This window comes from Borostomias antarcticus (genome assembly GCF_949987555.1).
Source record: "Borostomias antarcticus genome assembly, chromosome: 5".
NCBI lineage: Eukaryota > Metazoa > Chordata > Actinopteri > Stomiiformes > Stomiidae > Borostomias > Borostomias antarcticus.
The window spans coordinates 26,164,407-26,183,642 of NC_140238.1; the positions used below are offsets into that span (position 1 = coordinate 26,164,407).

The window sequence follows — 19,236 nt, forward strand, 5'->3', positions numbered from 1 at the left end:
CTCCGGTTCCAAAACAGGGTGGTGGAGTTTTGAACGAACACAGCGAGCGGGAGACAACGATTTACCCTCGGCTTCAAAGTCACAACACGCCACAGATATACGCAGATCTTTGGATTTGGTACGCATATACTATTAGAAAAACATTTAACGTAGAACCAAGGCGCTAAGATAAACCCAGTGTAAAGTTTGACAACGAACTAACTAGCGTTAGCTAACCAGCGCGTGTCACCCTTTAGCTAGCTAGCTAACGCGTCAGCAGCTGAGCTAGCTGCGTTAGCTAGCCTGCTACCACTTGTAGCTATGTAGTAGGATGGTCATGTCACATATCACAATAACACTGATAGTAACTGGCGAACTAGCTATGTATGTACCTACCTGGGATCAGAAGCTAACGTTAGTAGGTTATCCATTGTTATTGGAAAGCTGAACATGATCTATATAGATATCTGTCTATCTCTTAAGAGATATACATAATCGACCTAATTAATTAATCGTAATGTGTTTATGCTCATCACGGTGTGTTTGTTATTTTGTGCCTTTGTGTCTGATAAGGTTTTAGGTGTCACAATGTCGACTGATGATGTTGCACAGTTGGCTGACTCTCTGGCCAAAACCCAGGTGGGAGAGGCAGAGGGAGAGTTGAGCTACAAGGGTCAGGGACTGAAACTGGATAACGCACAGTCTGGTGAGTAATATGCAGAAGATAAGTATACTCACAAATGTTGACCCAACTTTGATTAGACATGGCCACTCATCTCTCATTTCCCACCTTCTCTTGTCTATCCCTTCTCTATCACGCTCCTCCTACCTCCCCACTAACCCCCCACCCCTCTCTTTCTTTCTCTCCTCCAGTGGAGGAGATTGTGAAGGATATCCAGGAGTTCCAGGGGCTGCAGGCTCTTAGGCTGGAGGGGAACACCATTGGGGTAGAGGCAGCACGGGCCATCGCTAAGGCTCTGGAAACCAAGAGCGAGTTCAAGGTACCAGCTGGCCTCGGAGTGACGTTGTTACCTGGTGTGTTTGGATGGTGGTGTTCTGTTAAAGAACTCTCCTACCAGATGCAATATTGAGAATATGGTGCGGGAAGTGTCCCATGTTTTGATGTTTGCTTTGACATTACCATAACAAAATCTCTACCTTGTTCTCTCTCTCACACTATGTTGCTCTCTCTCTCTCGCTTCACCCCCCCACTCTCTTCCTCCTCCTCCTAGTGCTGTTACTGGAGTGACATGTTTACTGGTCGTCTGCGTTCTGAGATCCCTCCTGCTCTGGTGAGACTCCTAAGCTGCCTTCTTCTGACTTCTTCACTTGCCCTCCCACTTTTAATTCAGTTGACTGAAACAGATTAAATTGCAGATATACAATTCTGAACCTTTGTTGTTGAGTCATATCCATCCTGTTCTATTTCGTGGAGCTGGTGCACCCTTCCTATCTTCCCTGGAGAAATCACTCATCTTATGTGACTGGATTGGCTACTTTTCACCTAACCAGTTCTGTTAGATCAGTGATAACCTCAAGGTGGGGACAAAGAAAGGATACCCTTGGCGACAATGGCTTCAGTCTCAGAACAGCCTAATCTCCTGCTTCTAGAACTCTCTGGGCGATGCCCTGATGCAAGCAGGTGCCAGGCTGACAGTGCTAGACCTCAGTGACAACGCCTTTGGGCCGGACGGAGTCAAGGGCATCGAGAAACTGCTGAAGAGCACCGCTTGCCACACGCTGCAGGAGCTGCGTCTCAACAACTGTGGCATGGGCGTCGGCGGAGGCAAGGTGAGTCAGTGGACTGTGTATCAGATGTGGGTGGAACCACCCCACCCCCCCCACACACACACACACACACACACATACTCTATTCAAACCCAGTCCAGGACTGAAAACTGAGACACTGTTGAAATGGCTTTCAGGTTGTTTATGCTCTGGGAAATTAGAAATTTGGGACTGGGAAATTGCTCCATTGGTTTGTCTTTATTGAGCTTGCTGCTGGCAACAGTGGCATGTTTTTCCTGGTTGTTGAGATGTACATAGAACATAACACTGTGTGTGTGTGTGTGTGTGTGTGTGTGTGTGTGTGTGTGTGTGTGTGTGTGTGTGTGTGTGTGTGTGTGTGTGTGTGTGTGTGTGCGCGTGTGCTCGCAGATCTTGGCTGCAGCATTGACAGAGTGCCATAAACAGTCCAGTGCCAAGGGGTCCCCCCTCAGGCTAAAAGTGTTCATTGCAGGCAGGAACCGTTTGGAGAATGATGGGGCCACAGCTCTGGCCAAGGCCTTCCAGGTACTCTCACACATAGAAACCTCATACTACATGTTTTTTTCACAGTATTTTGGACTTTCAAAATAATAGGTTGTGGTAATGTAGATTACAGAAAAACAACTCTCCTCCACTTGTTTTTGACAACCATCGTTGTTAAGATTTAGTGTGGTATCAATTTGTGCATAGTACCTACCGCTCTGACCATCAGTGCTGCTGTCCTCAGCTAATGGGAAGTCTGGAAGAGGTACACATGCCCCAGAATGGCATCAACCACCCAGGGGTGACGGCCCTGGCAACAGCCATGCAGCACAATCCAGACCTACGCGTCCTCAACCTTAACGACAACACCTTCACCAAGAAAGGAGCCATCGCCATGGCCCAGGTACACACATGGACCCAGCTGTTAATAAATGTATGCGTGTTTGTGTGTTTACATTGTCACTCTCACAGCCTGTGTGTCCCCTCAGGCCTTGAAACATCTCCGCAGTGTCCAGGTGATAAACTTCGGTGACTGTCTAGTGCGTTCTGCGGGTGCCATAGCCATAGCCGAAACAGTGTCGGAGGGTCTGCCCATCCTCAGGGTAAGTCATACTCCTACCCTATGTAATGGATTTTATTGATCAACTCGTGATTGAGTGTTACAATGTAAATCAGTGTTAAGAATGCACACCAGATTGATGTTGAAACAATTGCTTAACCTTTGTTGTGAGATGACTCTGAACTAACCTATGTCCTCAACCCAAACTGGGGAGAGACCAGTTCCTCATTTATGTTTTTATGTAAGATTAATGCAGAAGTGAGTCTGATGGAAAATTAAATAATAGCATTTCGGCCAAAAAGAGACCTATTGCCTGAACAGATGTGAGATCATCCAGACTGGAATGCCTATATAAACTAACTTGTACCTTGTCTCGGGACCGTTTCAATCTGACACAGATTTAGAGAGGCTTTTCTTGAGAAGGTTGTGTACTGGTCTTTTCTTTTAATAAACTTTGCTGTTACTTTAAGAACGTTGACATTGAATATCTTCCAAAGAACACATTGAGTCAATAATTTCCACCACACCTGTGCTACAGAAACATCATCTGGACAACCTCTCATAGACTCACATATGCTGTGCTTGTATTGTTTACAAGAGGCTGAATAGAGTATAATGGAAGGCCATCTAGGGCTGTAGAACGGTAACAAACAAACTGATATACATATGATTGGATCTATTTCAAGATTTGACAGATGTTTGAAAATACATTCTTTCATTGCTCTTCTTTGTCAGGAGTTGAATCTTTCATTTGGGGAGATCACAGACGAAGCTGCTCTGGTGGTGGCACAGGCTGTCCAGGGCAAAGATCAGCTGGAGAAACTGGACCTGAATGGTACCTACATACACACGGACTACATGCCAAGCACTTCAGTTTTTCAATGTTGCTAAAACGTCTTAATAAACTGTTGAGATGGAATGAGTCAATTTCTAACACCTCTGACTAAGGCTGCGTGCACACTATGGGTATTTTTCAAATGCGCTGCGGATTTCGGCAGCTTATTTTCCATTCAAAGCTATGGGAAAAGATCAAAATGTGGCGGATATTGAAATGCGCTGCGCATTTGCGCTGTACGCTGGCCAGAGCGGATTCCTGAAGTTGAAAATAGTTCAACTTTTTGAGAAATCCGCTATGACGTGGAGCGTATTTTTATCAGACGACCCATAATCGAGTCCAACCAACTCTCTCCTCTTCAGCCTCTCTAAATAGGCTACAGCCAGAGCAATCTTTCTACTTTTTGACATGACAGTAAAAGCCAAAAAGTTGCGAAGTGCAAGTAAATAATGTAACGGTTGGTTACAAGATAAAACGTAAGGTACAATGTATCGAACTTGGGTAGAGTCAAGAATGTTGTTATGGAAACGAAATACACTTCGCGAGAGCCGCATCTCATTTTCAACACAAAATCCGCTCTCGGTAACTTAACCACTACATAAAATATCCGCAGTGTGCACACAGCCTAATGTGCGTGTTCCCTCTCCTCAGGTAACTGTCTGGGAGAGGAGGGGTGTGAAGCTCTGAGAGAGACTATGGACAGCATGGACATGGGAAATCTGCTGGGGTCCCTCAGGTAGACCAGACATTCATTTTCACCCCGGTTGGAGAGAAGTCCAACTATGCAAGTCTGCTAGGTCTTCCAAGGTTGCAGGAGCCACCTGGCCTTTTGTCTTACAATAACAGTTAAAGATTTCCTCACCTGATCCTCTGTTTTGAGGGTTCCAGAGTACAAACGGTGTCCCAAGTACTTATATATAAAATATTGATTGATTGCAACCAAGGTTAGTTTCCTCTTCAGCTAACTGTACCTTGTCCTCTCTCACAAGTCCCGTATGACAAGCCATGTTCTATCACTTGTTCACAGTGATGACGAAGGTGAGCCAGAAGATGATGATGATGATGAGGATGAAGACGAAGATGAGGATGATGACAAGGAGGATGTTGAGGAAGAGGAGGAGGAGGAGGAGGAGGAGGAGGAAGAAGAAGAAGAGGGAGACAGCAGTGTGACCCCGGTGAGGGACTCAGACTGTAATCTGTGTAACAGATTTTTTTCTAAACACATTGGCCCTCATTTATCAAAAGGAGCGCAGATCCGATCACAGAAGTGATGGTACGACAGCATCCACTTGTGATCTATCAAACATTCGTATGATCCCGCCAATCCCATCATACGAATGATCGGGCGTTGATAAATGTAACGGAAGAAAACAATGTTCATTTAAATATCACACTCCTACATATTCTGGCCTCGCCCCTGTAGTTTATGGTATGGTGATACAAAATACAGCCAAAACTAGAAGTTTCTCATTTAATTGTGTAGCCTATCCAAAAACCATTGCACATCATGTCAATTTGAGGATTTATAATAATAATAATAATTATAAAACGTTATTTTACCTTCCATACAGAAAAATTTACTTTGTAAATTACAAAGTATCAAAATCTAATTAGAGCCAACACCTGTGTGAATGTAATATATATATAATATCCTATTTCAACTAGTAGGCTTATAGAAACGTATAGCCTACCTCTCTCGCCCACTCCTCTCACCTCGGCGGAACGATAGGACGTGCATAGTCTTCTAGAGCATGGCATTACCGATATGATGACTCACTTATTTAAATACGTGACTGAAGCCTACCCATTGCTTTTCATTTGTTAATTTTGATTGCTAGTAATTATGTCACCGGCACATTGATTTGTGTAACCGTAATTTTGCTTTCATTTTAAGACTTGTAAGGCTGCATAGTCGAGTATGTTCAAAATGAAAGTGAAATTACTCTGTTTACCTCTTTAATGGCAAATAATTGGAAAATGCCCATAGATATATGACACAGTACATAGAAGAGGCCTTTACAAAATATATTTTGCCATAGGAAAGGCTGCATATTTTGAAGTGATGAATGGGCCTACTGCATATGGCTGCGCTTAGATGCCAGTCAGAATCAGTCTCATGACATTTCTCAAACGCAGTTTCCGCTCACGTCCAAATTGATAAATGCCAAACATGGCATGGAAATGACCGTACAACCAGTTTTATGTCTTATGGTCGCTTAGTAAATGAGGGCCATTATACATGTTAGACAGTAATTGCTGTAAACAAGTGGAAGCCTGTAATCTATGTAGTACTGAATTGTGGAATTATGCCCGTAAACAGTTTTTCAACATTTTTATTTTCCTGATTTTTTGGATGTCCCTAAATCAGAGCCTTAAGAACAATGCGAGCATGATGATGGAGAAATGTGCCTATCTGTCTGCATCAGTCCCACTCTCCCCACATGCTCTATGAATGTGTTAGTGCTGCTAGCAACAAGTCCAATAAAGCTGCTAGATGGAGCATTTATTTCTCACGTCATAGTGGTATTTGACAGCACATATGCTTCTAGCAGAAAGCCCTGTAGCCTACTGTATCCATCTTGTGCATTCTTGCAAAGGACAAACTTCTCGCGATTAGGCGTCCCATCAAATGGTAGCCTATCTAGTTTCAGCTGGCGTTTTAGAGCAGAGCATACTGGTTATTTGCATACAATTTTGAAACCTAATTTCGTATCATTGGCGATTTTTCAATTATTCTGAATTGTCTGGATGGCTAATAATACAATATTTAAAAATATTTAAGAAATATAAAAAATAATAAGTTTACTTTACAGACACTTTAAAGTCGCACTGAAATGAAAAAATCATTCTCTCCCATTCGGGTTCACATAATTGGTCATAGTGAAAAAATTCTACTTTTGTTGTAATCTTATATCAAAGTATATAATTTCTTACTTCATGTAAAAGGGTAGGTCACGTGCAATGACGACAACAGGTACCTTAGATTTTAGACCAATAATCTCACGACATCCACCCGTCAATCAACGCTATCCTTCTATCGAATCTGTCTAAAGTTCTTAAAACCCGTCCACTTGTCAATGTTCCAATCAAATTCCTCTAAACATATGTCCCACCCTCATAGCTTGTTTGCGTCGGAAATACGTCAAACTACGGAAGTTAGATGATCTCAAACGTCCGTTTCAGTGCGACTTTAAAGATGCATTGTGGGATTTTTTGTTGCATCTAGTGGTGGGGTGAACAAACTGAATTATTTTCAAGTAGGTATAGAAATTTTGACCAATCAACAAAGAGTCAACAAAAATATCACCTCATAGTCAGGAAAAATATGTGAAACATCATCACAATGTTCACACGTTGTGTAGTTCTGTTCCAAACATTCATTCATGTTTCATCAATCAATCAATCAATCAATCAATCAAAGCTTTATTTGTATAGCGCATTTCATACCCAGAGGCAACACAATGCGCTTTACAGAGAACAATCTCTCTTCATCTATGGTCTCGCCTCCGAGGATATATACATTTGGTGTCACCGCGCCAACGACATTCTCGCTTTCTTCCCCGGAAGAACTGCGTTGACCTACGCTTGGAGATCAGCGTTGTTCTAGGTACTGTTCGCTCTACTGCTCGCAGGCGGATTCAGTGGCCATTCTTGGTGACTGTTTTCCTGTCAAAGAGCACGGATCAGCATCCTCTTGAACTTGGCCGTCTCTGTGAAGCTACTATTTTAGCTGCTAGCTACAGAGAGCTAACCTTCGCAGGGCTCTCGTCTGTTGCTACTTAGCCACCAGTTATCTAGTGCAGAACTGTCGCACAAGATTAACCTTCACCAGGGTCTCTCGACAGTCTCTATTTTAGCCAACGAGCTTATCTAGCACCGAACAATTACAAGCACTACTGTCACACAGAAGTTACCTGTCAGGGGTTCCCCGGCAGGTGCTACAGAGAGCTAACCTTTCCGGGACTCTGCAACTGTTGCTATTTAGCCATTAGCTGTTTAGCACTGGACTGTCCGGGATTTCTCGGCGGTCGCTGGTTTAGCCAATAAGCTAACCTAGCACCGGACAGTTGCAAAGAGCCCAACCGTTCGGATACGGGATTTTACCTCACAGGGGTCCCTCAGCTGCTATCGCTATCATCCAACTGTCACTCGCTATCATCCAACACTTAAAGGACAATGCTCGTTTTTGACAACCTGGACCTTATTTACGACATATTATAAGACGTTTGACTCACCGAGATCACTTTGGTGTAGTTCGGAGGCATGTAGAAGAAATTTAAAATCCAGCGCGAGCCAAGTATATCCATGTAATGGCGGTGATCGGGGCACTTAGAATGCAGTTTCTAAAAATCTATTTTCTGCCGCGAAACGGTTGTTTTCATCAATCTGTCTTGATGAATCGCTAGTTGTGCTTACATAGAGCAGTGGTTCTCAAACTTTTTCTGCCCAAGGCACACCAAAGGGCAAGCCAAAATCTCAAGGCACACCTATGTTCATATCCATGCAAAATAGCCCCTATAACACGTGCTATTACTCTTATGACTCACTGTTAATTTTTATTTAATGCCTATTTGCTAATGCCAAACAATACAAACATCTATGTAACTCAAAATATTTATTAACAAAATAATTGAAGAATTAATTTAAAGCTTTATAGATTTAAATCAAAGCAGCAATACACCCATTAAACCAGACAGGTCACAACACTAAAGTGAGGTCATGGAACTTAAGAGGAAGAGACTGTGTGTGTGTGCGTGTGTGCGTGTGTGCGTGTGTGCGTGTGTGCGTGCGTGCGTGTGTGCGTGCGTGCGTGCGCGCGAGAGAGAGAGAGAGAGAGAGAGGAGGGGTAGATCTGGCCTGAGACAGCAGTAGGCTTATCCCTGGTGTACAGTAATCACTCTTTACAGAGAGAAGGCCTGAGAATGAAAACTCATTTGTATAACAGGAACTACTAAACATAATTAAACCGAGTATGCATTCAGTTAAAAAAACAAAAAACTTTAGTCTAAAATTGTGCTGTGAGTGTGCAGGTGAGGCAAGCAGGATGAACTGGAATGGGATCCTGGAAGCACAGCACAAAAGCACAGAAAAAAGACTATTAATCTTTTAGAAAGTTTCAGAAATATAATATCTTATTATCTATTCATCATTTATGTATATACACCTTGATGATTATTTAATTATGAATGAATAGTTATTGAAATGAGGCTAACAGATCCTTATTATGTTTTGCCAAATTGTAGGCCTAATTAGCCTATAATGTGTTAAAGAAATTATAAGTGTTATTTAAAATTGAATCAGTAACATTTACTATTATCAATAGGTTTTGCCTACTTACAAGCTAGTGAGACACATGTGCCTGTCGCTGGCTGCAGATTTTCTAAATCCTTGGTGGTACTGAAGAGAGGGCCACTCGCAAGTCCTGTTCAACAGAGAGGCTTGAGCTGCTCTTGTTCTTCATATACACCAGAGTAGAGAACGCCAGCTCACACAGGTAGGTAGTGGGGAACTGAAGAAGTTGCTGAATAGCGTGGCTGGAGATGGTCGGGTACTCTGATGCAGAAGCCAACCAAAACTGATCCAGAGGGAGCTCTCTCAATTTGAGTTTCAGTGTGCGGTCCATACGGAGCTCTGCGCATTCCGCTCTCTCTCTCAAAGTGAGATTTTCTGTTGATGCTTCCTGGTTGAATGGGTCTCGAATCCAGTCATAGAGTCCTCGATGTCGTCCACACATGGGAAGTAGCGCTCAAACCTCTCTGCCGGCTACATAAGCGCAAGCAACGCAAGCTTCGCAAGGCCACGCAAGATCTCGTTGCGTCCTTGCGTGTGTCATGCCGAAATTTGTCACGACGCAAGCAATAGTGCAATTCCTTGCGTTTCCACAAAACAAAACACAGAACGCACACAACATAGCTTGTGTTGTTTACGTCAACTATGAATCAAGGTGCGCAGCAAATACAGCGCGCTCTGTCTGCCTGGGGCGCGGCTGATGTCAGTGGGAACATTTCGAATTCGATTATGAACTATTCCAGCCAATCCGAATCGAATAATTACCCAGGCCATGAACTAATAATAAAATAACCATTATAATATTTATTTATGTTACGCCCCCTGGTGGCTCGAGGCAGAAGAGCGCAACATAGGGCGACACAATGGGTCAGTGAGGGTGCAAGTACACAAAACCAAGACACTAATATGCAATAAAAGATTTATTACCAAAGAAAGGCAACACAGGGAAGTCAGTGAGAAACTAAATGTGGCACCAAAATAAAGAACCAAACATAAATCCCCGCCCCTCCCTTAACAGGTGCAAAGCACCCAACAAAATACAAGGAATGGTGACCACAACTAAAACTGGGGTTCTAACAGAAAATAACTACATGTGGTGAAAGAAATGGAAACCCCGGGGTGTCTAAGGCCTGCTCACTGCTCCCTGTGTGCAAACAGACAAAAATGGTTAACAAAACACAAACAAACGAATACAACTAAAGTGGGCTGTTAAGCAAAACAAGGATCAGGTTAACAACTAATAATACTACTTTGAAGCTCCAACAAAAGGTTAACCAATAACGCAAACAAGAAAGCTAAACAAAACCAAACCCGCTCTACATACCCAGAGCTCTGCCACCGCTCAGGTAGCAGAGACAGAACTGAACACAAAAGGACATATATATAGGGGAGGGACACCAGGCGATTGGATGATTGGATGAGTGGGGAGGTGGGCTGGAGAACCGGAACAGGTGTGAATGATGAATGATGATTGGAACCAGGCGGCCGCATCTGCTAGAAGCTTGACAATGAAGAAACAGAAGGGGGAGACAAAAACAACACCAAGACAACACCAAACACATACTGGGCCCAAAAGAAAACACATCCAACACAAACAATACGTAACAATTTATTATTATTATTATTTACATAAATTGTCACAAAATTGCACGGCACACCCGGACTTGCCTCACGGCACACCAGTGTGCCGCGGCACACCGTTTGAGAACCACTGACATAGAGCATAACTGTTGTGGTTTTCACATGCCATGATCTTTAGAAACGTCTTTCGAAACGAAATAGTTACTCCAGCACGCTGTGCGCATGCGTGCTGGAGCAAGTGAGGAAGCTATTTCGTGTCTAAAGACGTTTCTAAAGATCATATTACCGAGGCATGTGAAATACCACAACAGGCCTATGCTCTCTATGTAAGCACAACTAGCGATTCATCAAGACAGATTGATGAAAATAACCGTTTCGCGGCAGAAAATAGATTTTTAGAAACTGCATTCTAAGTGCCCCGATCACCGCCATTACATGGATATACTGGCTCGCGCTGGATTTTAAATTTCTTCTACATGCCTCCGAACTACACCAAAGTGATCTCGGTGAGTCAAACGTCTTATAATATGTCGTAAATAAGGTCCAGGTTGTCAAAAACGAGCATTGTCCTTTAACCTTACCTGGGTCCCACCGATGAAACCGGCATAGTTTTATCACTAGTTCTGCTGTCGGTTTGTCACGTTGGTATCAGACTCACCTTCAGGACAGCTGAACTTGCTTGGCTAGCACTGCCGGTTGCAGAGATCTTTTGGCGGAGCCTGGGAGGACAGCAGCAGCTGTGTGTCCTGCGTGGGTCTTGCTCCGCAGGTCCTTAAGAGGAGCCTCCCCGCCCCCTATGACCCCGTCGAAGGGCTGGTTGCATCAGAGGATGAGATGGGAGAACTCGGGGAGACCAACTCCCCCAGTGAGCGAGCCTGGGGAGCCAGACCTGGGGACCCAGACCTCTGCTACTATACGCTTTCCCCCCGGTTGCCCTGATCTCTCAGGTTCTGACCAGAATTCGGGAGCAGGGCTTGTCACTGATTCTGATTGCGCCACACTGGTCGGGCAGACCATGGCTGGCGGAAATCAGTCAGCTTCTCTCGGGGCAGCCTTGGCCACTCCTATTGCGCAGAGATCTTGTGTCTCAAGCGCACGGGCAGGTTTTTCATCCTCATCCAGACCACCTGGCCCTGTGGGCCTGGCCTGTCCGGGGATGAATGCGAGCATGGATCACTCATACAGTAAACGGACTGCGCGATTGACGATGTGGACCGACCCAGTCCATTCTCCTGCACGGGGACCTTTGGTTACCAGCGCGCAGGCGGATAACCTCCCACCGACTGACCCGTTCGACCCTGTGGGCCTTACCTGTTGGAGACTGAATGTGGACATGAGTGAACTCACACCAAGTGTAATTGATACCATGCTCAATGCCAGAGCACCGGCTACGCGGGCACAATACTCCATTAAATGGTGTGTGTTTGAGAGATGGTGCGCTGAACAGTTAATAACTTAATCCTGCATTCGTGCCCAAAGTTATGTCCGCTCCCAACAGTATGACTGCGGAGCTACAGGCTTTCCACCCTCCTCCTTTCTCCTCGCCTGAGGACCGGAGGCTCAATTGTCCTGTACGAGCGTTACGCACGTACGTGGATAGGACCAGTGCAATTAGACAGAGCTCCTAGCTCTTTGTCCCGTGGGCTCCTCCTCGGGTGGGGAAGCCTATTTCTAGCCAGAGGCTATCGCACTGGATTGTGGATGCCATTTCTATGGCTTATGGGTGTAAAGGCATACATCCCCTGACTGGCCTCAAGGCGCATTCTACTCGGGGAATGACTCTGGTCATGGTGCCTCTAGGGCACTGTCCAAGGATTTGTCAGTAAAAGAAATCTGCACAGCGGTGAGTTGGTCTACTCCCCACACGTTTTCCAGATTTTACCGACAATGTGACTGCGCCATCTGTGGCTCATGCGGTGTTAGGTGTCGGCTCTTAGGTGGACGGCTGTTGGTCCCCAGCCACTCCGCTCTCTAAACTTGGTTTTTAACTTCTCTCCCTCTCTCTTTAACCACTCCCTCTGCAATACGGGAGTGGTCTATATCCATCCCATAGGTGAAACATGAACGAATGTTTGAAAGAAACTTCAGGTTACTTGCGTAACCACGGTTCTCTGATAACATGACTGAAATGTTTCACCAATTTCCCCGAATTGCATACACATTATGCACGGGTTCAGAAAGTTTGATCAAGAATGACATTAACGCGGTGACACCAGGGCTGAGTTTCCCAGAGGCATCGTACTGCTACGTTCATCGTAGCGCTATGATGAACGCCATAGCTTACGATGAACGTAGCGCTACGATGCCTCTGGGAAACTCAGCCCAGATATATATATCCTTGGAGGCGGGACCTCTTGGAGGCGGGACCTCTTGTCACGCGTCGCCAGTCTGTCCTATCAGGACAGATGTTGTTTAAACCTTCCGTCGTAGGGTCGCGTGAGCGCATCCCATAGGTGAAACGTGAACAAATGTTATCAGAGAACTGGGATTACGCAAGTAACCTAAAGTTGCTTGTGCATCCTCGTACGCGTGAAGAACACAATACACACATTCCCGGGGACCACGTTCTCCTGCGTGCTCTATATTGCCACCTAGTGTTTCTGAAACTCTTGTGCCCCTTCAAAACTCGTAGTCACGCCTGTATGATTGGCTAACCTCTGACTTCCCTCCCCCTGTCAGGTGTCCACCCCCCCGTCCATCACCCGCCCCCCAGATGTCTCCTCCTTCCTCAGCTTCCCGTCCCCAGACAAGCTGCTCAAACTGGGGGCTAAGAGGGCTGTGCTCATCCAACAGCAGGTACACACATCTGTTCACACCCTCCACATCCACTCACTGACTATTACTAACAGACAGTAAGACGATAAGGTATGAACTATGAACAGGATCAAATAGGTGAGATGTGCTAAAATCAGGATACAGTAGGGTTGGGACGATACCATTTAAAAAATAAAATAAAATTTAAGTACTACTCACTTTTGTGTATTTGCTGATACTGATACGAGTACAATTTTCACTTACCATAATCAGGCCCGGAATATCAATAGCTAGCCAAGTAGCTAAATCAGCCAAGTGTAATCGGATTCTTACTATGCTAACTAGCTGTTTATCAAGCTAGTAGCTAGATTAGGGATGTCCGTTAAGCACTCAATAGGTCAAGTATTTATTTAGCTAACGATGCTGTCTGCCACTAATGTAACGTTAGCTAGTTAACTGGTAAGGTGTGGTGGGGTCTGTGGAGCTAGCTAGAATAGTTAGGGTGCATGTCCACCTGCAAACTGTATTTTAGAGCTGGCGCTCTAGAGAAGAGAGCTGTGTTCCAAGCGCTATAGCGGTTTGTGGGCAGCACGGTGGCTCAGTGGTTAGCACTGTCGCCTCACAGCAAGAAGGTCCTGGTCGTTCCAGGTCCTTTCTGTGTGGAGTTTGCATGTTTTCCCCGTGCCTGCGTGGGTTCCCTCCGGGTACTCCGGCTTCCCCCACCATCATACATCATCATCATGTATGAATGTGAATGAATGTTCGTGGTGGTCGGAGGGGCCGTAGGCGCTGATAGGCAGCCACGCTTCTGTCAGTCTGCCCCAGGGCAGCTGTGGCTACAGATGTAGCTTACCACCACCGGTATGACTGTGTCTGAATGAATACTGGACTCTGTAAAGCGCTCTGGGTATCATGAAGGGCGCTATATAAATCCAACTTGATTGATTGATTGATATAGCACCATGAGCTCTACGTTATTTTTTCTACAGTTGAAAAAAGTTGAACTTTCTGGTCTAGAGCACTGTAAAAGGCTGTTCCGATGATGAGGATGGGCAGTTTTTGGCAATACTGCAGAGACAGCGAATGTTAGCACTAGTTAACATTAGTCGACATTGTGACATTGTCGAACACGCAGGACTCAGCTACTCAAAGTTTCTAGCTAACATTAGTCACCACTGATTAGCTTACTGACAATGTTACAACAATGTTCATTTTTCAGTGCAAATCTGAACAGAAGCCGATTTCAGTAATGGAATCAGCGTGAATTGTCCTACAGTTGCCTACAATTCATGCTGATTCCATTGCTGAAATCGGCTTCTGTTCTGTACTTTCGTGAGTCACTCAGTGTGATGTTATGATGTTGATATGGGTTAGGAGTATCGGTACATTTTTACGAGTAAGAGTACATGAGCACAGTACATGAGGACAGTATCGGCCCCAATACCTAAATACCTGTACGGCAGATATCTCTATATCTGATAGCTGTATCTGTGCATCTCTCTCTCTCGCTCTCCCTCTCTCATCCGTGCAGGTGGATGTGCTGGATGCTGGGAAGACAGCGGAGGCGTTCCTCAAGATCTCCTCAGTGTACAAGGAGGAGGACGAGGAGGTCAAGTCTGCTGTGCTGGACAGTGTTGGTGAGAGAGTTGCTCTCAGCATCTGTCTCATAAGCATCTATACAGGCCATCTTATCAACGATTCTATGCTTTGAAGTCCTTGTTGGAGAGATTACGAGGGCAGTATCTTTTCTTCATTACTCTTTGGGGCAGATGTACGTTTCGCCAGCGCAAAAAAGCACATGCTGTGCCTCTTCATTTTAAATTGGATGTACCAAACCTGCAGCTGATCCCCTTATCACCATGTCACCACCCTCGAAACATAATGAGTTATTTGGGAGGAAACCTTTGCAAACACGGGGAGGACAAGCAAACTCCGCACAGAAAGGCCCGGGAGACCTTCTTGCTGTGAGGCGACAGTACTAAGTACTGCGCCACCGTGCCACACCTGAGGGATTTTGGCACAATGCTAGGAGCTGGGATCGAACTGGGGACCTTGCCTCCCCAGCCGGCCACTCTACCTCCCGAGCTACGTGCCGAAGGTTATATTTGCTGTTGATGGTTTAATGTGATGATTGCATCGGTCATACTGTATCTTATTTGCAAGTGCACTGATTGCGGTGCCAATCTCCCCTGTTTAGTCATTGTAGACTATCCCTGGCAGCTATTTTCTAAAGCCAATTATTTACAAACCCTTGTACAGTACGTGCCCCTGATTCGTGCCAATTGTCTAATCATTGAAAATCTGTATTTGGAAGGTTTTGTTGCCGGCCTCCACAATCGTAACTTACTGCCTTTGAATAATTTTAGGCCTAATACATTGGGACATTAAATCTATCTGAAATCAACTTAGTTATGCGTGAGTGCTGCACAAATACAATAGTGTATTGGATTATCAAAAACATTTAATAATAATTGTGCCCCCCCTAAACCCCTAAAATTGGCGCTAACATGTTAGAATATTATAGTACTTCTGCCTCTTTGAGAGTCTCACAGTTTCTACTTTTTCTCGTGCAGATGGGATTCTCAGAAAAGCGTTCTCCAGTCCCTCCTTTGATGGCTACAACTTTGTATCAACTGTATTAGTGATGCTGGGACTGCTCAAGGTATGAGTCCACTGAACATATGACCACTCACATTCTCCTCACTCTGCTTTCTTTTCACTCCCTGCTTTGCTCCTCCGGTCTCTCTACCACTCCTCCTTACTCACCCACAGCCTCTTGTCTCTCTTGCCCATGATCTCTCTCATTGTCTCTCTGTCTCGTCCATTTCTCTTCCCCTGTGCTCTCACTTTCATGAATGTATTTCCTTTCATCCATGCACTCTTCCATACTCACTCGCTACTTCTCTCTGTTCCACCTCTGCCTCCCCCGCTTGCGGTGTCAGAGTGAGGACAAGGTGAAGCCCGTGCGCGTGGTGCCTGGTCACCTGCAGGCTCTGGAGCACGCCGTGCGCCAGGACTACTTCCCCCAACAACACATAGCCGTGCTGGAGGCCTTCGTGTCCCGGTAAGGACATGAGTGAGAGGCATGGATGTAGCTCTCTGGTACCCCTTCCCAGACACGCACACACACGCACACACACACACACACACACACACACACACACACACACACACGTGTACACCAGCACACACATCAGTTTGAATGTTCCACACACATTCAACTTGTGTGATGCTGTATGTAAACTGGGGCTTGTTAAGATGTCATTGTGTAGAAAATGGTTAGGTTACCTACAAAAAGAATGTGTTCCTGTAGATGTGCCAGGGAGAGAGTACTTTACAAGAGCCAAAATCACAAAAATCGTCACTGTCCAAATACCTTTGGAATTCATATTATTATTACGCGTACCTCTCAAATGTAAGCTTGGACCACTGCGGAGTGGGATATTTGTGGTTCACCTCACTCTACAATCTCAGTGAAATGTGTTATTGTCCAGTCATACAGGCTTTTGACTGATTGTGTGTGACCTGCAGACAGAGTAAGACCCTGGAGTCGTGCAGCAGAGCCAGGAACAGCCTCCATTCCACACTGCAGGAGGTCCAGTCTGAGAGCTGAACCATGGGACCACCAGTACCACCTGTCTGACTGGACTATGAACTCTCCACCTCTGTCTGACTGGACTATGAACCCACCACCTCTGTCTGACTGGACTATGAACCCACCACCTCTGTCTGACTGGACTATGAACCCACCACCTCTGTCTGACTGGACTATGAACCCACCACCTCTGTCTGACTGGACTATGAACCCACCACCTCTCTGACCGGACTATGAACCCACCACCTCTGTCTGACTGGACTATGAACCCACCACCTCTGTCTGACTGGACTATGAACCCACCACCTCTGTCTGACTGGACTATGAACCCACCACCTCTGTCTGACTGCACTATGAACCCACCACCTCTGTCTGACTGGACTATGAACCCACCACCTCTGTCTGACTGGACTATGAACCCACCACGTCTGTCTGACTGCACTATGAACCCACCACCTCTGTCTGACTGGACTATGAACCCACATGTGAAGGGGATTGAACACACTGATTGACTGAAGAATTAACACTCCCCTAATACAGGAGGGAAATGAAGCTCATATCACAAGCATGACCCACATGGCGACAAGCATACCTTCCTACTGCTCTCATGGACGAGGAAGACCAATATGGAGGATACAAGCATGGGGACTATCTCATGAATGTTTTTTGAAGTGGAATAAAGTCAAAGTCAGGTTTTTTTTGTGATCAATTTTTAGTGATATTTATATTTACTGGGGTAAATTGTGGTTATAAACTCAATTCAATAGAGGAGAAACATTATGGATAAATTATACAAAAGTAAAAAGAGATTTAAGAATACAAGTCAAAAAATATTAAGACAAATGTCATAAAAGTAAGGAAAAGATAACAAGAAAAATGAAATTGAGTTGTCATTCTCCCCTGCATTAATACAGCTATATAAACAAACATCCTGGTGCCCCAAGGATACTGGGGCAGGGATAGTTTAACAGAGAGACAGACTCACTACTGGCCATAAAACCCTATCTTACCTCCCACCATCCTTCTATCCCTTCTCTTCTTCCCTTGCCCCAGATCCTCAGGACCACAGGGACAACCAGACTACATTCATAATAAGGACATGATAATGATGATCAACTGTATCTGTATAGCACCTTTCATACAGAAACTCAACTCAGAGCCTAACAACAAATAAATTATATTCACATAAAACAAGATGGAAAATAAGATGGAAGATAAAACAATAAAAAGAAGTTGAAAGTTCAATTTAAGTTATAATTCCTTCATAAGAATATTGATGAGATGATTCCTACATGTAACATAATTTAGCATGCATATCAACCGCCCAGTATTCCATGCTAGCTATACCAATAAAATCAAATAAGTCAGAGAGTGGGGGGCCTCTATCTACAGGCTTTGAGTCTTTTCACAGCTCTAAGGCCAGCCAGACGCCACAGAGAGACGGCTCTAGTTGGAGCTGTATCAAAGTCAAGTTTATTTGTCACATACATGGAATTCGGTAGTGATCTCACAATTCGATTTCAATTCTTGTGGTCATGATTGGATTTCAAATAGATTATTACAGATTAAATTATGATACTAACATTTATGACAATAACATTTACACCATTTGACTGCAGTAACCCATTAAGTACAGTAACCCATTAAAGCTGCATGAGATAACTTGGCACTTTGGCAGCCCCTCTGGTCGTGATTAAAAAAAAACGCAGTATACTAGTAGTTCAGTAATACATTCAGTGTCTCATGTTACAAAAATGTTTTTTTGGATCTTGCTAAGGCCAATTCATAAACTAATAACAGAAAACCCTGAATATTTAACAATAAAAAAAAATAATCTCATGCCTCTTTAAATACAGGTGGTCCCGTAATGGTAGAGGAAACATTTTTTTAATGTGTAGTAAAATTTTATAAGTGCTTAAAATTAGTTGTATTTTTAAGTACGTAAAAAACTAAGTAAATACAAAGTAAAACACAAAATATGTACAAGAATGGGATGAGCTGAACAATATGCATGGATGAATTTACAGATAAGAAAACAAAGATACAGATTCATTTTACAGTTGAGTTAAATAGATTAATATGTTTATATTATGCTATTTTAAACAGACACGCATGCACACACACATTTCTCATGTTGGGACATAACCAGTGCCACAAGCTTTTGTTTCTGATGTGCTGAAGTGGTGTGAGAAACTCCTGGGCTCACATAACACAAACTCTTCAAACCTGTGGTGGCCCCTGGCTGACCCCCTGTCAGGGAAAGGACCTGATGACTTCAACATTGATTTTTCTGTCCCTGTTTACACCTTTATTGGACTTATGTATTATTTTATAAGGTTTATTAAATAATTGTTGTAGCTTGGTTTACTGAAGACAGGGAAATCTGAGCTGTGT

At 44.4% G+C, this 19,236-nt stretch overlaps 1 protein-coding gene across 3 annotated transcripts; it reads left to right on the forward strand.

The window, feature by feature from the left end:
- Positions 1-2: 2 nt before the first annotated feature.
- LOC311309470 (ran GTPase-activating protein 1-like) lies at positions 3-17,511 on the forward strand. Of its 3 annotated transcripts, none has more exons than XM_084438768.1 (16): positions 3-118; positions 560-685; positions 853-980; positions 1,212-1,271; positions 1,591-1,770; positions 2,137-2,271; positions 2,474-2,632; positions 2,718-2,831; positions 3,524-3,623; positions 4,275-4,359; positions 4,651-4,798; positions 13,173-13,289; positions 14,779-14,884; positions 15,821-15,909; positions 16,190-16,311; positions 16,783-17,511. In XM_084438768.1, the coding sequence occupies exons 2-16, from the start codon at positions 568-570 to the stop codon at positions 17,066-17,068; spliced, it is 1,947 nt and encodes a 648-aa protein (XP_084294894.1). In that variant the 5' UTR covers positions 3-118; positions 560-567; the 3' UTR covers positions 17,069-17,511. The 3 variants fall into 3 exon arrangements, with proteins under 3 accessions (XP_084294894.1, XP_084294896.1, XP_084294895.1); XM_084438770.1 differs by having other exon boundaries at positions 16,779-16,992; XM_084438769.1 differs by having other exon boundaries at positions 35-118; positions 553-685.
- The last annotated feature ends 1,725 nt before the right edge of the window (positions 17,512-19,236 follow it).